Source organism: Coregonus clupeaformis, chromosome 28, assembly GCF_020615455.1.
Source record: "Coregonus clupeaformis isolate EN_2021a chromosome 28, ASM2061545v1, whole genome shotgun sequence".
Lineage (NCBI taxonomy): Eukaryota > Metazoa > Chordata > Actinopteri > Salmoniformes > Salmonidae > Coregonus > Coregonus clupeaformis.
This window is the reverse complement of record NC_059219.1, coordinates 933,235-954,032: the sequence shown is the minus strand read 5'-3', so window position 1 is coordinate 954,032 and position 20,798 is coordinate 933,235. Positions and strand designations below refer to the sequence as shown.

The 20,798-nt window shown below is 42.4% G+C and overlaps 1 protein-coding gene across 1 annotated transcript; it reads right to left on the bottom strand.

Annotated features, from left to right (window-relative positions):
• Positions 1-3,334: 3,334 nt before the first annotated feature.
• LOC121570079 (probable assembly chaperone of rpl4) lies at positions 3,335-20,784 on the bottom strand. The gene is made up of 11 exons (XM_041881554.2): positions 20,443-20,784; positions 17,423-17,532; positions 17,151-17,297; positions 16,920-17,072; positions 16,597-16,718; positions 16,384-16,507; positions 15,677-15,781; positions 15,440-15,508; positions 14,466-14,519; positions 11,457-11,600; positions 3,335-4,065 (listed from the first exon to the last, which is right to left on the bottom strand). Exons 1-11 carry the CDS (start codon positions 20,507-20,509, stop codon positions 3,895-3,897), a joined length of 1,266 nt encoding a protein of 421 aa, XP_041737488.1. The 5' UTR covers positions 20,510-20,784; the 3' UTR covers positions 3,335-3,894.
• Between the last annotated feature and the right edge of the window lie 14 nt (positions 20,785-20,798).

Here is a 20,798-nt window from a genome sequence, read left to right as displayed (position 1 = left end):
CCCATCGACTGACGCACTCGCAACTCTGCTGCTTTCCAACAAAGAATCCAATTGAGAATCTGTGGTATGACTTAAAGATTGCTGTACACCAGCGGAACCCATCCAACTTGAAGGAGCTGGAGCAGTTTTGCCTTGAAGAATGGGAAAAAAATCCCAGTGGCTAGATGTGCCAAGCTTATAGAGAGATACCCCAAGAGACTTGAAGCTGTAATTGCTGCAAAAGGTGGCTCTACAAAGTATTGACTTTGGGGGGTGAATAGTTATGCACGCTCAAGTTTTCTGTTTTTTTGTCTTATTTCTTGTTTGTTTCACAAAAAAAATTATTTAGCATCTTCAAAGTGGTAGGCATGTTGTGTAAATCAAATGATACAAATCCCCCAAAAATCCATTTTAATTCCAGGTTGTAAGGCAACAAAATAGGGAAAATGCCAAGTGAATACTTTCGCAAGCCACTGTCGGTAAGAGGTCTTTATAAACTATATCTTTATAAACTTTACCTTTATTTAATGTCCGAGTTAATAGTGCACTATAAAAGTAGAGAAAGGTATGCAGTCTAAACGCCATTTACACACTTTTTTATTTTGCCTGAGCGTTTCCCCACCTATCGCAGAAAAATGAATTGGAAATATAGGGAGCGTTACTTTATTCACCGCGAACGTCTCTCAGCGTTTACCAACCTACTGTTTTACCACTATATCACTGGTAGAGCGAGAGGGGTGTGGTCAATGTTCCATGGCGTCCTCTTCCTCATCCTCATGCTGGGCTCAAAGCCTTCGTCGAGGGCAGGGTCTGTCTCCCCCTCCTCCCCCTCCGTCTCCCCCCCAGTTCCCCCAGGAGCTGCTCCATGTGCTCCAGTATGGGGCCGTCATTACAGCACAACTTAATGTAGGCCTACAGCTGGAGAGAGACACACACACAGAAAAAAACATGTATTACATACATACACGTTTCCACTAGGACTTCATGTGAAAACTGCTACCAAATGCCACTTTCCTGGTGTATTGGGCTCAGTGAAATATGCTGTGAAGCGGGACCATTATAAAAGCCTATTGTAGAGGGGACCAGTAGATTTCCCGGCGTATAATATTCTCTCTGCCTGAGTGGAAGCACTGGACTGATAACAGAACAACCCACTATCACACACACACTACAGCAATCACAACACAGAAACACACACACACACACACTGATGCAATCACAACACAAAAAACGGATTAATTACTTTCGCTCCAAAATGAAACTTCTCCTCTAGTCCGCAGTGATGGAGATAAACAGGTCTGGGAATCTTGGCTGAACTACATTAGTCTGCTTCATCCATGCACACACGTGCAAGCACACACACACACACACCAGGGTTTCTGTTATCCATAACTGCCGGCTTTTGGACGATAAAAAAAATGAAAAGCCCATAAATTACGGACTCTGACATTGCTCATTCTGATATTTCCAGCCAGGTCAGCTTTCTTAATTTTTTGTTTCTTCTTTCTTCTTTCTTGTTTGTGTTTTAGTATTGTACTGTTAGACTCTTACTGCATTTATGGAGCTAGAAACATAAGAATTTCACTCCACCTGCTTTAACATCTGCTAATCTGTTTAGGCGACAAATAAACTTTAATTTGATATGGAACCACATGCATCATTTGCACTGTTTAGAATGGTGTATTCCCACAAATTGCATTTTGGCAAATGTTTGAAAAGGACGTTTTATCGGCTGCTTTACAGGAGTTGCATGTTCTGTTAAGATGAATTATCATAATCAAAATGTGATTTATGTCATTCTGTGCACGGTGGGTTGATGCCCTAATGGGTTACGCACCAAATGCATGAGTTGCATGTTCTGTTAAGATGAATTACCTGGAACCCAAAAGTGTTCTACCTGGAACCAAAAAGGGTTCTCCTATAAGGACAACCCTTTTTTCTAAGCGTGTACTCTTTAACACTCACCTGTCTCAACCCTCTCTTCCTACATCCTGCTTCTATAAAACCTTATAAAGTCATTGGGCGAGAAACATTGTGTTTGAGAGGTGTGTGTAAACACTCACTTTATTTACATAACGTATTCAGACCATTTGCTATGAGACTCGAAATTGAGCTCAGGTGCATCCGGTTTCCATTGATCATCCTTGAGATGTTTCTACAACTTGATTGGAGTCCACCTGTGGTAAATTCAATTGATTGTACATGATTTGGAAAGGCACACACCTGTCTATATAAGGTCACACATTTGACAGTGCATGTCAGAGCAAAAAACAACTCATGAGGTCAAAGGAATTGTCCGTAGAGCGCCGAGACAGAATTGTGTCGAGGCACAGATCTGGTGAAGGGCAGCAAAAAAATTCAAGAACACAGTGGCCTCCATCATTCTTAAATGGAAGATGTTTGGAACCACCAAGACTCTTCCTAGAGCTGGCCGCCCGGCCAAACTGAGCAATCGGGGAGAAGGGCCTTGGTCAGGGAGGTGACTTAATACTTATTTACCTCATTAAAATGCAAATCAATTTATAACATTTATGACATGCGTTTTTCTGGATTTTTTTGTTGTTATTCTGTCTCTCACTGTTCAAATATACCTACCATTAAAATCATAGACTGATCATTTCTTTGTCAGTGGGCAAACATACAAAATCAGCAGGGGATCAAATACTTTTTCCCCCTCACTGCATCTACCTCTATCGATCCAGTATCCCTGCACATTGTAAATATGGTACTGGAACTGTCCCTGTATATAGTATGTTTACTTTATCATGTTCTTTATTTCTTATTATATATGGTGTGTTGTTCTAAATTTTTATTGATTACTGCATTGTTGGGGTTAGAGCTTGCAAGAAAGGCATTTCACCCTGCATGTGACATTAAAACTTAACTTCATCCATCTCCTTTCATGCAAATTATGAGCAGTCAGCAGTTCACACACCAAGTAGGCCACTGGGAAGACAGGCAGCACTTAAAGTAGATGGCCCTTGCTAGTAAAAAGACAGTACTAGACCACAACAGATAAAGACAAAACAATTATATTTATAGTTAGTGACCATGCCTGTGTGTCTACGACACTCTCCTCTCAACCTGCACTCTCCTCTCTCCCATCATCCATCACTCCTCTCATCCATCTCTACCCCCTCTATCTCTCAATGCTCACTCCTCACATGAACTCTACAACACTACAGTATCTGTTCTGTATTAGTTCTTTATTTTAGCAGGTCACATTCAGATTGGAATCTCTTTCTAAAGTGAGCCTGGGTCATGAAGGGAAGCACACGTTCACCTCCTTATTACAACATGAATAAAAAAAATTAGCAGATTGAGAGAAAAATACAAAAAACAAACAGCATTCAAGTTGAGTTGAGTTTTTTTATCTGGTTCATTCCAGGACAATAGAAACAAAGCTTGAGTCGACATGTCAATCACTCCTTTCTAATACAGAAAACAATTCAGCACTAATATGAGAGAGAGGCCATATGATTCTGAGAAACTCAGGGTTGAACAGAAGGCACTTCTGAGAACACGATTCAGACAATATCTAGAGAGATTCAGAGAACTCAAGGGCCCATTCATCCTCTCTCAAGGGCCCATTGACTGACACACTCGCAACTATGCTGCTTTCCAACAAAGTGTTGCATCTGGTCTAGTTTGTGAGGTGTACAGAGATATGTAAGAGGTCTTTATAAACTCCATCTTTATAAACTTTATTTCATGTCTGAGTTAATAGTGCACTACAAAAGTAGAGAGGGGTATGCAGTCTAAACGCCGTTGACGCACCTTTTTTATTTACGCACCGATCGCAGAAGAATGCATTGGAAACATAGGGAGCGTTACTTTATTCACCGCAAACGTCTCTCAGCGTTTACCAACCTACTGTTTTACCACTAGATCACTGGTAGAGCGAGAGGGGTGTGGTCAATGTTCCATGGCGTCCTCTTCCTCATCGTCACTGTTGGGCTCAAAGTCTTCGTCCAGGGCAGGGTCTGTCTCCCCCTCCTCCCCCTCCGTCTCCCCCCCCAGTTCCCCCAGGAGCTGCTCCATGTGCTCCAGTATGGGCCCGTCGTCACAGCGCAACTTCACGTACAGCTGGAGAGAGAGACACACAGTTTGTTACATACATGCACGTTTCCACCAGGACTTAATGTGAAAACTGCTACCAAATGCCTCTTTCCTGATGTATTGGGCTCAGCTGAACAAGGATAGGATTTTTCTCTGCTCTCTCTCACATACACAGTATTGCTGTTGTTATCTCAGTGAAATATGCTGTGAAGCGGGACCATTATAAAAGCCTATTGTAGAGGGGACCAGTAGATTTCCCGCCGTATAATACTCTCTCTGCCTGAGTGGAAGCACTGGACTGATAACAGAACGGAACCCACCATCACACACACTACAGCAATCACAACACACACAGATTCATTCCTTTTGCTCCAAACAACTTCTCCTCTAGTGAGGGAGATAAGCAGGTCTGGGAATCTGGGCTGAACTGCATTATTCTGTATCATCCATGCATGCGCACACACACACACAAAGTACAAACAGCATCAGAAACAGATCACCTTCACACTGACAGTGTAACCCGGCCAAAATAGTTTGTGTGTGTGCGTACGTGCACGCGTTGGTGTCGCCTCAGGAACAGTCACCAGGCAGTAGACCATGACTGAGGACGCTTGGCCCCCTAGGAGCTCATTTGGAGACAGTGGATGTTCTTCATTTTCGAGCTGATCACTTGAGTAGCATGATATATCGATAAAATGTACTTATTCAACATAAGCTGTGATGTTTATGGAATGCTCATTTAGAAAAAGGAACGCATCTGCCAGGAGAGCATCATTTTTCATTGTGATAGCCGTTAGTTAAATAAACAGTGGTATACATTATAGAGAAGAGTGCTGAGCTCAGCAAAGCCACACAATCAATTAAACACATTTCTCATTTAGAGTGCTGCAAGTTTTCCTCCCTTCTTTCACAGGTTGGCTGCTCTGTGTGGTGTGTGAGAGTGTGTTTGTGTCTTTCTCTTTCACAGGTTGGCTGGTCTGTGTGTGTGTGTGTGTGTGTGTGTGTGTATCACGGGTCAGCAGATTCTCTGGTCTAATCCAAGAAGCTTTCCCTCAAAGCCTGGAGTCTCTGAGGCACATCTGGCCACTGCCACACACACAAAAAATGGGCACACACGTGTACACACACACATTCACTCCCAATGACGCGTCTTTCCTAAGCCATTGTGACAGGGGGTGAGGATTTTGACCTGTGAAGAGAGGAGGGAAATTATCCCTTAAATTATCTCATCCTCTCTCCCCTCCTTCCTCTTTCTCTCCCCTCCCCTCACTATCCAGATCCCTACCTCTTTCCTTGAGGTTCCAGTTGACCAAGTGTATTTGTACATACAATAAATGGCACATATCTCATTAAAAAATCACAGCAGAAATTGTGAAAGCAAGAGTCGATGTGCCCTTGATGCAAAATGAATGATAGAAAGAAACAGACTTACTTTCTTTCCTTCTTTGGGTGAATCTAATAGAGATCAAGGACTTTCTCCTCACCTCCCTCTAAATCACAATCCCCCTCTCAAACTTCCCATGACTCTCTCCTGCTGTGTCTCCACTCCCTCCATCCTTCACCCTCTCTCTTTTCCTCCTGACCCACACTTTCTTTATCCGTCTTTCTTCACCTTCACCATCCCCCCCCGCCCCGCCTTCTCTCTCTGCTCCACAAGTGACCTTCCTGTCTGTGTGACAGATCACTGCTCAAACTCCAACCTAGAACACACACACTCTCTCAGGAGAGGAGGAGAGCAGGGTAGGGAATGATGTAAGAGGTAAAGTGTAGGGGAGTAGAGGGCTGAGGGATGGTGGGGTATGGTTAACAGCAGAGGAGGTCAAATCAATCGTAACAACATCACAGAGAGAGGCAGCATTATGTGTGTGGAGTAAAAGAGTGTGTGTGTGTGTGTGTGTGTGTGTGTGTGTGAATGAGTATGTGGGAAGGAGCAACAGGAGGTCAAGCGTTTTACTCTTTGATGAGCTAGAGGAGATCCCTTAGGGTATGGATGGGTTGGAGGGTATGTGTGTGATGTAATGTTAATGCTGTGGCTGAAAAGCGTGAGTGAATTCCAGGAGTGGTGAAGTGTTAATAGTGTGTGTCAGGGTTTCCATTAGGAAAATGTGGCACTGGACATTTGACCGGCAGCATTTTAATTTAACGGACATTTGAGAAATTTACCAGACCTATACGCATTGGGTGCGTAACCTGATTAGGGCTTCCACCCACGGTGCTCAAAATTACAGAACTCACATTTAGATTATGGTTATTCAGAACATGCAAGTCAAGGATGCAACAGTGTGCGTCCTTCTTACCGAATTCCGATGCGCAATTTGAAGATGTTAGAATAACTGCCACATTAATTTTTCCTCAGCAAACAAGACGAGTAAAGAACAGCAAAATCACTCGCCTAGTAGAAAAGTTTACCTATTCTATTGGTCAGCTTGTTGAGAAAGAAATAGCCTATTCCAAACAGACTCTAGGACAGTTGTGGGACAATATATCCCAAATTCATACAACCAGTAGGCCTAGGCTACATAAAAAAATGTATAAGCAATGAGGCTGATGCAACAGATCAGAACGTTGATAAACTATTAATTCTTCACATTATAAGCGAAGCAATGCGCACAAGGCTACGCGCGAATGTTCGTTCCATAATTCAATTAGCGGTAAGACACTGTTGTCAAAAGCACATGCGAGTGGTTTCATGTGACAGAGATGAAAAATATATATTAGAAATGTAGAAAGAGGGGAGATCTAAAGATGCAACAACTACCATGGGTTGCTAATATTACTATGATTGTGCCTTTGGCTACTGGACAATGAAAGAAAGTTAATTTGAAAACCAATAGAACATGAGAGAAATAGGCTACTGGCTTCAATTGCATATAGAAGTCTAGAATAATTGCCTCCATGTTTCTACAGTCAGATTTTACTTTGAAGCAAGGGAAGACGTGCCTCATCATATGAAGTAAACTGTTCAGGTTTCAAACAATTAAATATGTTTTCAAAATGCATACTGCTTCCAGGTCATTGCAAAGTGATGTGTGATGCGCTGAAGCCTGCCTAACGTTGCCTACATGCACTTGAATGGCGAATGGGAAGCGCGCTTCAATTAGGCCTACCAGTTGAGAAATAAAAATAGTAGGCCTAGCTCTTTTTAAATCGTGATTTAGAATTGTTACACACTGATTGGTCTTATAAAATCACGTTTCAATCCAGCAGCAGCTAATGAGCTGTTTGAGAAGCTGTAGCAGTAGCTCTCACGCTGTCTGACAGATTTTCCTCTCATAGGTTCTGTATCTGTATGCTGTGAGCATGTGATAAACATAACGACTAACAAAAGTACACACGCGGCAATTTAATTCCACTAAATTATGCAAATGAACCTATAGACCGATAAGCATTAGCAGTCAAATTGACTGGTTTTCCAAAAAGCAATATTTTGCCAAGGATGTTTTATTTAAAATATATATATTTTACGCCAAGAGCCGGCTACCACTACCTGTGTGTGTGTCAATCATGCCTGTGTCCTGTGACAAACATTAAAACTGCATACAGCTATTTATGGCTTTAAGGGGCTATGAGTTTACAGCTCCTCTTCTCTCCTCTCAGGGTGGTTGATGTATGGTTGAGGGAAGGGTGAAGAAAGGTTAAGGTTAATGATGGAGGAGAATTGGAGAGTTGAGAGATGGTTGGAGGGATGTCAAGGTCAACCATCATCCAACCATCCTTCAACCATCATCCAACCCCCCCTGTAACCTTCCATGAGAGGGAGCAGAAGAGAAACAGGGTCTGTCTCTATAGAAGTAATGTGGCGAAGCACATTCATCAGAGCGGAAATGAATAATGGAGATATTTCTAACGAACATAATAAAATGTGCACAGACACATACACAGGCACACGCATGCACAAATGTAATTAAATATGCACACTCACACAAACAGTGCTAACATAATTAGTGAGGGAAAAAAGTATTTGATCCCCTGCTGATTTTGTACGTTTGCCCACTGACAAAGACATGATCAGTCTATAATTTTTTAATGGTAGGTTTATTTGAACAGTGAGAGACAGAATAACAACAACAAAAATCCAGAAAAACGCATGTCAAAAATGTTATAAATTGATTTGCATTTTAATGAGGGAAATAAGTATTTGACCCCCTCTCAATCAGAAAGATTTCTGGCTCCCAGGTGTCTTTTATACAGGTAACAAGCTGAGATTAGGAGCACTCCCTTTAAGAGTGTGCTCCTAATCTCAGCTCGTTACCTGTATAAAAGACACCTGTCCACAGAAGCAATCAATCAATCAGATTCCAAACTCTCCACCATGGCCAAGACCAAAGAGCTCTCCAAGGATGTCAGGGACAAGATTGTAGACCTACACAAGGCTGGAATGGGCTACAAGACCATCGCCAAGCAGCTTGGTGAGAAGGTGACAACAGTTGGTGCGATTATTCGCAAATGGAAGAAACACAAAATAACTGTCAATCTCCCTCGGCCTGGGGCTCCATGCAAGATCTCACCTCGTGGAGTTGCAATGATCATGAGAACGGTGAGGAATCAGCCCAGAACTACACGGGAGGATCTTGTCAATGATCTCAAGGCAGCTGGGACCATAGTCACCAAGAAAACAATTGGTAACACACTACGCCGTGAAGGACTGAAATCCTGCAGCACCCGCAAGGTCCCCCTGCTCAAGAAAGCACATATACAGGCCCGTCTGAAGTTTGCCAATGAACATCTGAATGGTTCAGAGGAGAACTGGGTGAAAGTGTTGTGGTCAGATGAGACCAAAATCGAGTTCTTTGGCATCAACTCAACTCGCCGTGTTTGGAGGAGGAGGAATGCTACCTATGTCCCCAAGAACACCATCCCCACCGTCAAACATGGAGGTGGAAACATTATGCTTTGGGGGTGTTTTTCTGCTAAGGGGACAGGACATCTTCACCGCATCAAAGGGACGATGGACGGGGCCATGTACCGTCAAATCTTGGTTGAGAACCTCCTTCCCTCAGCCAGGGCATTGAAAATGGGTCGTGGATGGGTATTCCAGCATGACAATGACCCAAAACAAAGGAGTGGCTCAAGAAAAAGCCCATTAAGGTCCTGGAGTGGCCTAGCCAGTCTCCAGACCTTAATCCCATAGAAAATCTGTGGAGGGAGCTGAAGGTTCGAGTTGCCAAACGTCAGGCTCGAAATCTTAATGACTTGGAGAAGATCTGCAAAGAGGAGTGGAACAAAATCGCTCCTGAGATGTGTGCAAACCTGGTGGCCAACTACAAGAAACGTCTGACCTCTGTGATTGCCAACAAGGGTTTTGCCACCATGTACTAAGTCAAGTTTTGCAGAGCGGTCAAATACTTATTTCCCTAATTAAAATGCAAATCAATTTATAACATTTTTGACATGCATTTTTCTAGATTTTTGTTGTTGTTATTCTGTCTCTCACTGTTCAAATAAACCTACCATTAAAATTATAGACTGATCATGTCTTTGTCAGTGGGCAAACGTACAAAATCAGCAGGGGATCAAATACTTTTTTCCCTCACTGTAAGTCTGCTAGAAGTCGACTTGTGTCTAAACAAGCCAGTGGGTTCTAGGCCTCATTAACATGTTCAGGGTTTCTGACTAACTCTGAGACTGAACACTTTAATAATTTACACCACGCTCACAAACACTGGTCTGTTACGAGGGAAGACTCACACACACACACACACACACACACACACACACACACACACACTAGTTATGTGTGGGTTGATACAAACCCGCAGTCCCCGTGGTTATATCCACAGGGTGGGCGGGTTTATGGTCATTAAATATTGTGTGTATTAAGGGTGGGTGGGTGGCGGGATTTATAAATGTATAAATCTTGTGCAATTCATAGCTATAGGTTATATTGGGGTTATTCTTCCATTATTTGTATCTGACATCAGTGAATAAGCCTAAGCTTCAGGGCCTAACTGTGCAGGCGCCAAATACACGGCAATTGCCAAATGCTTTTGGGAAAATTGGCAGAAAAAGTTAACGTCAGTCCGCTGAGGCAAAAAGGACACTGTCGGAGTATAATTCAATAAGAGAAAAGCTGCGAAATGGAGAGTTTAAAATAAAGAGAAGGGAGGACCAGAAAAGTAATGTATGGGAACTGTACTGTTCAGATGGGTTAAATGGAATAGTAACTGAAATCTGGACACTAACTGTGGGTCTATAACCTCTCACATAGTCTTAATATTAACTCCTGCAGAATTAAGCAGTTCTTGCAGTAAAATTATACACCAAATGTACATTTTGACTCGGAAAGAGCAGTGGAGAAATACGATTTATTTATTTCAGCATCTTGTGAGAATGAATGCGCGGTTAGGGACCGTCTGTAAAGGTGCTATCTTTATCAGCATCGAAAAAGCTGATAGTATTTCAAACACATAAAACATGCATCCAAGCCTAACTGAAATCTTAACAGAAACATGTTGGGTCGTTTTCACAGCTTTTAACTCCCTTAAAACGGGTCAAATTGATTTAATTTGTAAATTTTGCATGGAAAATCGTTCTCGTTTTTTTTGTTATTGCTGCGCGAGAGAAGTAGAGATGAAATAGAAAACTTTATCGATGTCAACTGGATTGAAGCATTCATTCTATTGATGTATCCATCCATATTTTCCGTTGAGCAAGGGTTTATTTAGTCTTCTAGGACAACATATAATGACAGAAGAGAAGCTGCATGTATCTAATTATAGACAAGATGAGTAACAAATAGCCTAACAAAATGTCGGAAAGCAGAAACATAGGCCTATCTAAATTAGGCGTAAAAAAAAACGTTCCAGCATCTGACTGTACAGCGCATTTTCTATATTAGCGGGTTAGATTTTCACTTTATCACATAGTTGGGTGGTTACGGATGGGTTATTAGCAATTGTGGACAGTGAATAAACAGATGACCTGTGCATCACTAACACACATGCAGTCTTGTATAACTAACCTTCTGGGGACACACAATTCAGTCCATATCTAAATCCTATTTCCCTAACCCTAACCCCAAAACCTAACCTTAACCCTAACCCTAAAACTAACCCTAGCTTCTAACCCTAAAACTAATTCTAACCTTAACCCTAAACCCTTTTTGATTGTTTACTATTCTTGTGGGGACTTCTGGTCCCCACAAGTATAGTTAAACACGTCCACACCCACACACACAAAAACACTCCATGAATCGTATACTTCACAGGGCTCTCCGTATAGCTTGTAACACAATTCTAAGACAGACACATAGCTCCTCTTGAGGTAAGAAAACAATTAAGATAGGGTTAACATTTCAGAATCACTGCCAGCAGTGAAGCTCTGTATCATACGTGTGTATTGCTGACTGTACAAGCTGACAGTACAATATCGACCAGACAGACTGACATCAATACAAGTCAGTGTGTTTGTGTGTGTACCTTCTTGGCTTTGGTCAGGTAAGATCTGGCTGCCTCCTTCAACGCTTCACACTCCTCATCACTCTCTTCTCTCTCCTCCCTTGTTCTCTCCTCCTTCGCTCTCTCCATCTGCAGGTAACACACCCAGCCTGAGAGATACCACACCTGTGAGAGAGAGAGAAGAGAGAAAGAAATGTGTTTTATTAAGTGAGCTCAGCTTTGACAGGGGAAACACATTTAACTGTCTGATGTCTAGTCCGCGTGAAATCTGTACCTGGAACTGTGACAAACAGGCTTAACACAGACACACACGCACGCGCACCGGAGGCACTGATTGAAATGCACACGGCATCTTCATGAGCTGCCACTATGGTAACGAGCTGGGCCTGTGCTCCTGCAGTTTGTCTTCCCAAACATTCGTCTCCACGCGTCAATCTGACAGCGCTGTCACACACACACACACACACACCACTTACAGACTAAAGGACAAAACCTACACACATTCCATCTCTCCTCTCAGCTACCTGTTGTATTCTCTCTCCCTCATACCAATACTGTACACACCCACATTAAATACACCCTACACAGTTTACCCCCATCCCTCCACCTACAACACACAGCACACTTGTACTTCAGAAACGTGTGGGTGGGTGTGTGAGGGTGTGTGTCTCATCTGAAGACAAGGATCAGCCACCCACACTTCTTGCAGAAGCAGGACATTAACATTCCCCTCATTTATTATTCATTTTACAGCAGAAAACAACAGAGACCTCCACCTCTATCAGTAGACCCATTACATGCATGCACGCACACACTCATTGCAGACAAGAGGCTTGAAGGCTAAACATAACTTTATGCCTTTTGAATGATTATACAATTATAAGAAGCATCCTTCTCATGACCTGATCTACAACTCTGTAACTTAAGTTGAGCATTGCGGTTTCCGAACTTTTGAATACAGGCACTGACCTGTGTGTCACTTCAATTAGAACGTCTTTGCTTCCTCAAAGAACCTTCATTAGAATAAGTCTCTTTGAAAGTGTTTATGAAATATGGTCTGTTTTGCTAGTATTTATGGAGGTATTAAACTATGGATGTATTAAACTAAGCACACACACAGACACACACACACACACACACTCTTCACGAGCACACACGCCACTCGTCTCAGCAAATTAACAAGCCAGCAAATTAAAAACTTCTCAGAATTCACAACACCCACTCTCTTAACGATAAGCCTACAGTACAGTAGGTAGGTGTCAATCAGTCCTCTTGGATGAGGCAACAGTCACAGATACCATCTGGTTCTAGAGAGCTTTAATCGTTTTTAACAAGGTCTATATAAAGACTTAGAGTCAGAATTCTAAGTTTGCCAAAAATGTTGTACAGGGAGTTAGGTACCACCACCTTGACTACTGGCAGCTGTTTGGGTCCATTAACAATGCATGAGTTACCGAGTTGGGTGACATCAAAAAGAATGGTTAGCACAAATACAGTTTGAGCTGTGGATAGAGGGTTTAGACTAGGAGTCATCGTCATCTCCAGTTGTGTTATACAGGTTATTCTGATGGTGCTCGAGAACACTGCTGACAAAACAAAAACTCTACTGTATATTCATAGAGTTCAAACTGTGTGTGTGTTTGTGACTGCTTAGAACAGGTGTCTCCTGAATGAGTTTAAAGGTTCAGAACCCAAGTGAATGCTCTCAATCTGTCAGCTGAGGTGTGTAGGAGGGAGGGTGTGAAAGAATGAGCACACTGCAGTTAGATCGTCACACACACACACACACACACACACACACCTCTTGCAAAGAATACTAATATGGCTCTGAAGCAGAGAGAAGTGAACGGAGGCTGCAGGTGTGTGTCCTTCTCGCTTCACCAACAGAAAACTGTGCCAGAATATTTTCATGTGTCTATTTTCAAAGGATAAAGCTAAAAACATGAACAACTTCATAGTTAAGAACACTATAACAATATGGAACAAAATGAAACCTATTCTACAAGAACCGTATCACTCCCTAAAAACACAACCCTATGGAACAATCCTTGGATAGCTTTTCAGAATTCACCGATAAATTGGTCCACATGGAAAACTAAAGGCAAAGAAACCATGATAGAATTAAAAAGGAATTTTGGACTGACCAATGTAGATATTTTCAAATACATGCAAATTAAAAGTTTCATATCAACACATTTTTATTCAAAATCTTTTGGACATCAGAGCAATCTTAAGGGAATCCTATTTGAGTCAGAAAATGATATTCATATGATAGATAAGATATGCAAAACCTTACAGAGAGTATATCCAACTGACAATCTCTTAGAAAAAAAATACTGGAACCAAGACTTAAAAATAACTGATATTGACACAAGATGGAGGGAATGTTGGAACATAACTAACAAATTGACAGTTAACGAAAATGTACGCTTAATCCAGTATAAACTAATGTATAGAATTTATTACACAAGAGACAAAATCCACAAATTCTACTTCACAACGGCAGAGTCATGTCTTAAGTGTAAAACTAACAATGACTCAATAATCCATGCCTTCTGGGAATGGTAAAGTCCAAATGTTATGGGCAGAGTTAGAAAGTTGTCTGTCAGAAGTATTACAATGTAAATGTATTTTAATCCGTCTGTCTGTATATTTCAAGACATGGCATATGAGGGTGCAGTGAGATACCTGATGGGTTGGACGATACTTTTCTCGTCAATCATCTTGAAAAAACGATACTTAAAACTGGAAATCAACCAATCCTTCATCGTTAACACAATGGAAAGGTCAAATGCTTTATTATCTAAATGTTGAAAGTGCTTGGGCGACAGAGAGAAACTAAATGGTGCAGTCTGAGGTCATGTGGCAGAGAGTGATGCGGGTGCTGGAGATGGGGGTGTGAGCAGGTGGATCTGGGCAGGGGTGATGTTGATGATTGTGTGCATCTGTATGTTATCGTTTGTATGTCGATGTTTCAACAACAAAAAATATTTTTTAACTGCCATCATCATCATCATCATCATGACTCACCTGCACCACCTCGTCATCCTCCTCTAGTAGACCCTCCAACACATCTACTGCTGTCTGAGGGAGAGAGAGAGAAATCATAAAAAACTCACACAAACCATAATTGCCGTTGTTCATTATACATTAAGCACATCCTGCTCCTAGCCTGAGTCGCTCGCTATGTGTGTGGAGGCAGAGAGAGCGAGGTGTTTCCTGTCACACATATACACCTCGCTCTCTCTGCCTCCTTAATCAATGGATGTGATCAGTGAGTCTGATTAGTCTCAGAACCAAGTGTTCTGTAGACACGGTCGTAAATAGCAACAAGACAGCTTACACAGTCATCAATACACAATGAAGCTAATCTGATGATTACTATCAATAATCAGTCAATATCCCTCCTTTCCAATACTCCTTGACTTCAACAACCAATACAGAACTGGTCATGGTCAATAGATAATTTATGAGTTAGAATGGTGTTGTTTAGAGTTGAAAGCTGCGATGTTAATGACTTGCCTCTGGGTTTACCACTGCTGTGTGGAAACTGAAGACAGAATTATTTAAAAAAATTAACAATAGAAGACTAAAATAGTCTCAGATATTCTAGCTCTGAGTTATCTTGTCCTGCATCTCCTGTTCTCCAGTTATCTGCTGCTTCCATCTTGTTGTTATCGGTGGTGAATGTTTCCAGGCTCACAGCAATCATCATCCTCATCTCCTCCTCCTACTCAATTGTGTCTGATTCCTCAATAGATGCACTGAGTCTGTAGTGTGTGTGTGTGGCTTGCTGACACATGCAGGAGGATGAAGACAAACAATGTGTCAGACACACACACACCTTTCTACCCCTCTCCCTCCCTCAACCCTCCAGATCTTTTCTAAAGCCCTCCATCCTCTCATCGCCGTTCCTCCCTCCATCTACCTCTCTCTCTGGGTAAAGAATACAGAGCACTGGCCTTTTCACAGAGAAAACTCATCCTACACACACATACTCCTACCTCGTACTCTTCTGCCTCTACGAGGAGTTTGGCCGTGGTGATGCGTGATTCATACGGTGGGATGTCACTCTGGAAAGGGAACAACACCAGTTAGACACACATGCACTCACTGAGTCTCTCTCACACAGACACACACAAAGTCACACACGCACACACAGAATGATAAGTTGGCCCTCTGACTTTTATTCTCTGGGTTGTCTGACTCACCTGTGTGTGTGTGGGGGGTTAGTCTCTCACCTGTGTATGTTCCTCCTCTATGTCCTCTCTGCTGGGTGGAGCTTCACTCTGTTTCAGGGCAGGTAGCCACACATCCACACTCCTCATCAGGTACTCTCTCCCCTCCTACACACACAAAATCAGACATCTGCTCCACTGAACTGTCAAATCAACACCATTTGGTTAGAGCCACAGTGCCATCTGCTGGCTGGAGGAGATATTTACAAAAGTAACCTTGAGAAGAGCTGCAGTATTCCAAAACTCGTCCCTTCTTTGAAATGAGGAGTAAATCCCTAGCTAGCTGTTATTGTTGCTCCCTAAAGATTAAGGCTTTCTGAAGAATTGGAGGCCTGTCTCATTGCAGTGCTAGGACTAGCAGATTATGGTACAATTGTATGGAAATGGAAAAGGCTCTGATTGTTCAGTTATAGACCATTTCTCTCTCTCCCCTTATCTCTTTCTTTTGCTCCCTCTCCCCATCTTTCCTCCTTCTCTCTTTGTCAAATGTGATCCCTGTGCCCAAATGTATCCGCTTCATAACTAATTCTGCATTAATATCTGTCATAAGCTGATTAACGTGTGTGTGTGTGTGCCTAGCTCAGCAGATTAATAGCATATGATTCCATTTTCTCACATTAATTAACTCTGATCGATGCTTTAACAAGGTGGTAACTTAGCAGGAGACGTACACTGCCTCTGATTTATAGTCATACCGTGTGTGTACTGACCTGGTTCTTCTCTGTACTGAACAGGTAGCTGGCCATCAGCTGTAGAGCCTCTGGGTTGTCAGGGTGATAGGTCAGCGCTCTCTCTATGGCCTGTCGACACTGATCTCCTGCACTCTCCTCCATACTACACACACACAAATCTGTGAATTCAATACACAACAGGCCTTTCAGGAAACAAAAATGTATATATAATTGATTTGATTTGTGTGTTACCAGAGGTCAGTGAAGTAGATCTCTGCCACAGAACAGTAGGCCACACACACATCTCTGGCTGTCGGGATCTCTGACCCCGAGTCGTGGAGCGGGGAGGCTGCTGCCTCTGCTCCTGCGCCTGCCTGGGGTGACAGGGGGATGGTTGAGGTAGAAGAATTCAGCATCTCTGGCTGCCAGTTTATGACAGTCAGTTTGTGACACAGTCAGTTTGTGATACAGTCAGTAGATGTGTGTGTTCAGACTGAAGCAACAGCTCCTCCTAGTGTTCTGTGTTAGACATGCATTCAACAAAATCCATAATTAGTGTGTGTGTGTGTACTCACTGTCGCTTGTGCGTGTTTCTCCAGCATACACAGTAGTATCTGTATTCCTTTGGTGTAGTATTGCACAGCCTCCTGGCCTGTGTGTATCTGCCCTAGAGACATGTATTTACTATGACCCTCATCAGGACTCAACTGCACCGCACGCAGAAACACTTAGAGCTGGGGCTAAGGAACACACACATGCACACAGAGATGCATGCAAACACCATACACACAGACACTGAAGGATATTTCCTTGGCCCTCTGTGTGTCTCCCAGTTCAGAGTGGATGTGTCCTAGCAGGTCCAAGGTAAGGAGGTTGTCAGGCTCCACCTCTAGTGCTCGCTGACAGAACCTCCCCGCCATCTCAAACTCCAAACTGTCCATACACTCCTCCGTCTGAAACACAACACAGATGTTAGTGTACAGCGTGTGGCAAACTCCAAACTGTCCACACACTCCTGACTCCATCTGAAACAGGAGAAAGAGAGAGTATGTCTGGTGTGTGTTTGTGTGTGACCTACCTTCTCCAGTAGTTGTTCTACAGTATATTTCTCAGCGGTTTTCTTCTTGGCTTTCTCCTGCATCTTCAGCTTCATTCTATCTTGAGGTGACAGACCTGCCACTCCAGAGCCTGTTGAAACACAGTCCCTATTGTCAACAATAGCCTATATAAGTCTGGTTACTGTTACTGTAGCTAGCTAGCTAGCTAGCTAGCTAGCAAGCAAGCAAGTTAGCTCGCTAGCTTGTTCTTTCCAAAGCAGACTAGCGAGGCACAGTGCCTTCAGAAAGTATTCACACCCCTTGACTTTTTCCACATTTTGTTGTGTTACAGCCTGAATAGAAAATTGATTAAATTGAGTTTTTTTTTTGTCAAAGTGGAATTATGTTTTAAATTTTTTTTTATGAAAAGCTGAAAAGTCTTGAGTCAATAAGTTTTCAACCCCTTTGTTATGACGAGCCTAAAGTTCAGGAGTAAAAATGTCCTTAACAAGTCACATTATAAGTTGCATGGACTCACTCTGTGTGCAATAATAATGTTTAACATGATTTTTGAATGACTACCTCATCTCTGTGCCCCACACATACAATTATCTGTAAGGTAATTTAGTCGAGCAGTGAATATAAAACACAGATTCAACCACAAAGAAGGGCACCTATTGGTAGAAGGTTAAAAAAAAAAAAGCAGACATTGAATATCCCTTTAAGCATTGTGAAGTTATTCATTACACTTTGGATGGTGTATCAATACACCCAGTCACTACACATATACAGGTGTCCTTCCTAACTCAGTTGCTGTAGAGGAAGGAAACCGCTCAGCGATTTCACATTGAGGCCAATGGTGGCTTTAAAACGGTTTTACTGAGATGAATGGCTGTGATAGGAGAAAACTGAGGATGGATCAACAACATTGTAGTTACTCCACAATACTATAGAGGCGAAAGAAACGCACACCTATTTAGGCGAGGTGCTGGCTAACGGAGTAAAACACTTGAAAAAGAAAAGGAACGCCGCACACTCTAGGAGCTCAGATGCAATAATTTAATATCCTAATAACCAACGTTTCGACAGACAAGCTGTCTTCATCAGGGTATAATGACAAACACTGCGGGTCACTAGTTTATATAGTGTCAAAGGACACACGCAGGTGTCTGTAATCATGGCCGGGTGTGGCCTAATAGCATTGGTTAATTCACAGATAAACAGAACATACAAAAAACATGGATAGCATTCGATCATAGATAAAACTTGGCTACATAGGCCCACAAACACTCCACAATACTAACCTAATTGACAGAGTGAAAAGAAGAAAGCCTGTACAGAATACAAATATTCCAAAACATGCATTCTGTTTGCAACAAGGCACTAAAGTAATACTGCAAAAAATGTGGCAAAGAAAGTGTTATGTTTGGGGCAAATCCAATAAAACACATTACTGAGTACCACTCTTCATATTTTCAAGCATAGTGGTGGCTGCATCATGTTATGGGTATGCTTGTAATCGTTAAGGACTGGGGAGAATAAAAAAATAAACCAAATGGAGCAAAGCACAGGCAAAGTCCTAGAGAAAAACCTGCTTCAGACTGCTTTCCACCAGACACTGGGTGATGAAATCACCATTCAGCAGGATAACCACAAAACACAAGGCCAAATCTACACTGGGGTTGCTTACCAAGAAGACAGTGAATGTTCCTAAGTGGCCGAGTTACAGTTTTGACTTAAATCTATGGCAAGACCTGCAAATGGTTGTCTAGCAAAGATCAATAACCAATTTGACAGAACTTGAATATTTTTTTCAAGAATAATGGGCAAATGTTGCACAATCCAGGTGTGGAAAGCGCTTTGAGACTTACCCAGAAAGACTCACAGCTGTAATCGATACCAAAGGTGACTCAGGTGTGTGAATACTTATGTAAATTATATATATCTGTATTTCATTATTTTATTTTTCTTCTAAAAACATGTTTTCACTTTGTCATTATGGGGTATCTCTGGGTAGTAAGTTGGTGGTCTGTTGATGATCTCTCTAGTGGTTTGGGGGCTGTGCTTTGGCAAAGTGGGTGGGGTTATATCCTGCCTGGTTGGCCCTGTCCGGGGGTATCGTCTGAAGGGGCCAGTGTCCCCCGACCCCCCCGTCTCAGCCTCCAGTATCTATGCTGCAATAGTCTATGGGCCGGGGGCTAGGGTCAGTCTGTTATATCTGATGTAATTCTCCTGTCTTATCTGGTGTCCTGTGTGGATTAAAGTATGCTCCCTCTAATTATCTCTCTCTTCCTCCCCTCCCGGAAGACCTGAGCCCTAGGACCATGCCTCAGGACTACCTGGCCTGATGACTCCTGGTTGTCCCCAGTCCACCAGGTCGTGCTGCTGCTCCAGTTTCAACTGTTCTGCCTTTGGCTATGGAACCCTGACCTGTTCACCGGACATGGTACTGTACCTTGTCCCAGACCTGCTGTCTCGACCTCTGAATGCTCGGCTATGAAAAGCCAACTGACATTTATTCCTGAGGTACTGACCTGTTGCACCCTCTACAACCACTGTGATTATTATTTGACCCTGCTGGTCATCTATGAACATTTGAACATCTTGAAGAACAATCTGGCCTTACTGGCTATGTACTCTTATAATCTCCACCCTGCACCACCAGAAAAGGACAGGCCACCCCTCAGAGCCTGGTTCCTCTATAGGTTTCTTCCTAGGTTCCTGCCTTTCTAGGGAGTTTTTCCTAGCCACCGTTCTTCTACATCTGCATTGTTTGCTGTTTGGGGTTTTAGGCTGGGTTTCTGTATAAGCACTGCTGATATAAAAAGGGCTTTATAAATACATTTGATTTGGTATTGTGTGTAGATGGGAGAGGAAAAAAATATTTAATCAATTTTGAATTCCGGCTGTAAGACAACAAAATATGGAATAAGTCAAGCGGTATGAATACTTTCTGAAGGCACTGTAGTTATCACACATGATTTTACAGATATCACACATAGACAACAACACTAGTTGTCCTTTATAGCGATCTAGCTAACGCGTTAGATACGTCACATACCTCCGTTAGAGCGCGGATCTTTCCTCTTGGCTTTGTTCTTCTTTTTGCCCTTGGTTTGGCCTCCCATTACAAGAAGAACGATTTGCAATCAAGTTTTATAATCTATGTTAGAATCACTGTAAAAATATGGGGACAAATTAGTCCACGCGTAGGGTGTGAGTGCACATGCCCAGTACTGCTAACCTGGCAGCTACGGAGAATGATAGTGGACAAACAGTTCCAGTCCCAATGAATGACAGTAAGAACAGTCTCTGTTTGAGAATGCAAAAGTCCATCGATTTGATATTGCGTTTTCTTGTGTCTCATTTATTATATACAACCTTAATTAGTTGAGTATTTGATCAATTTCCATTTAT

Coding starts and splice junctions, on each gene's coding strand:
- LOC121570079 (XM_041881554.2), bottom strand. CDS start 20,509: ATGGGAGGCCAAACCAAGGGCAAAAAGAAGAACAAAGCCAAGAGGAAA. Junction 16,719..16,919: donor AGAAACACGCACAAGCGACA/GTGAGTACACAC, acceptor CTGTCACCCCAG/GCAGGCGCAGGAGCAGAGGC. Junction 15,782..16,383: donor TCAGTACAGAGAAGAACCAG/GTCAGTACACAC, acceptor TTGTGTGTGTAG/GAGGGGAGAGAGTACCTGAT.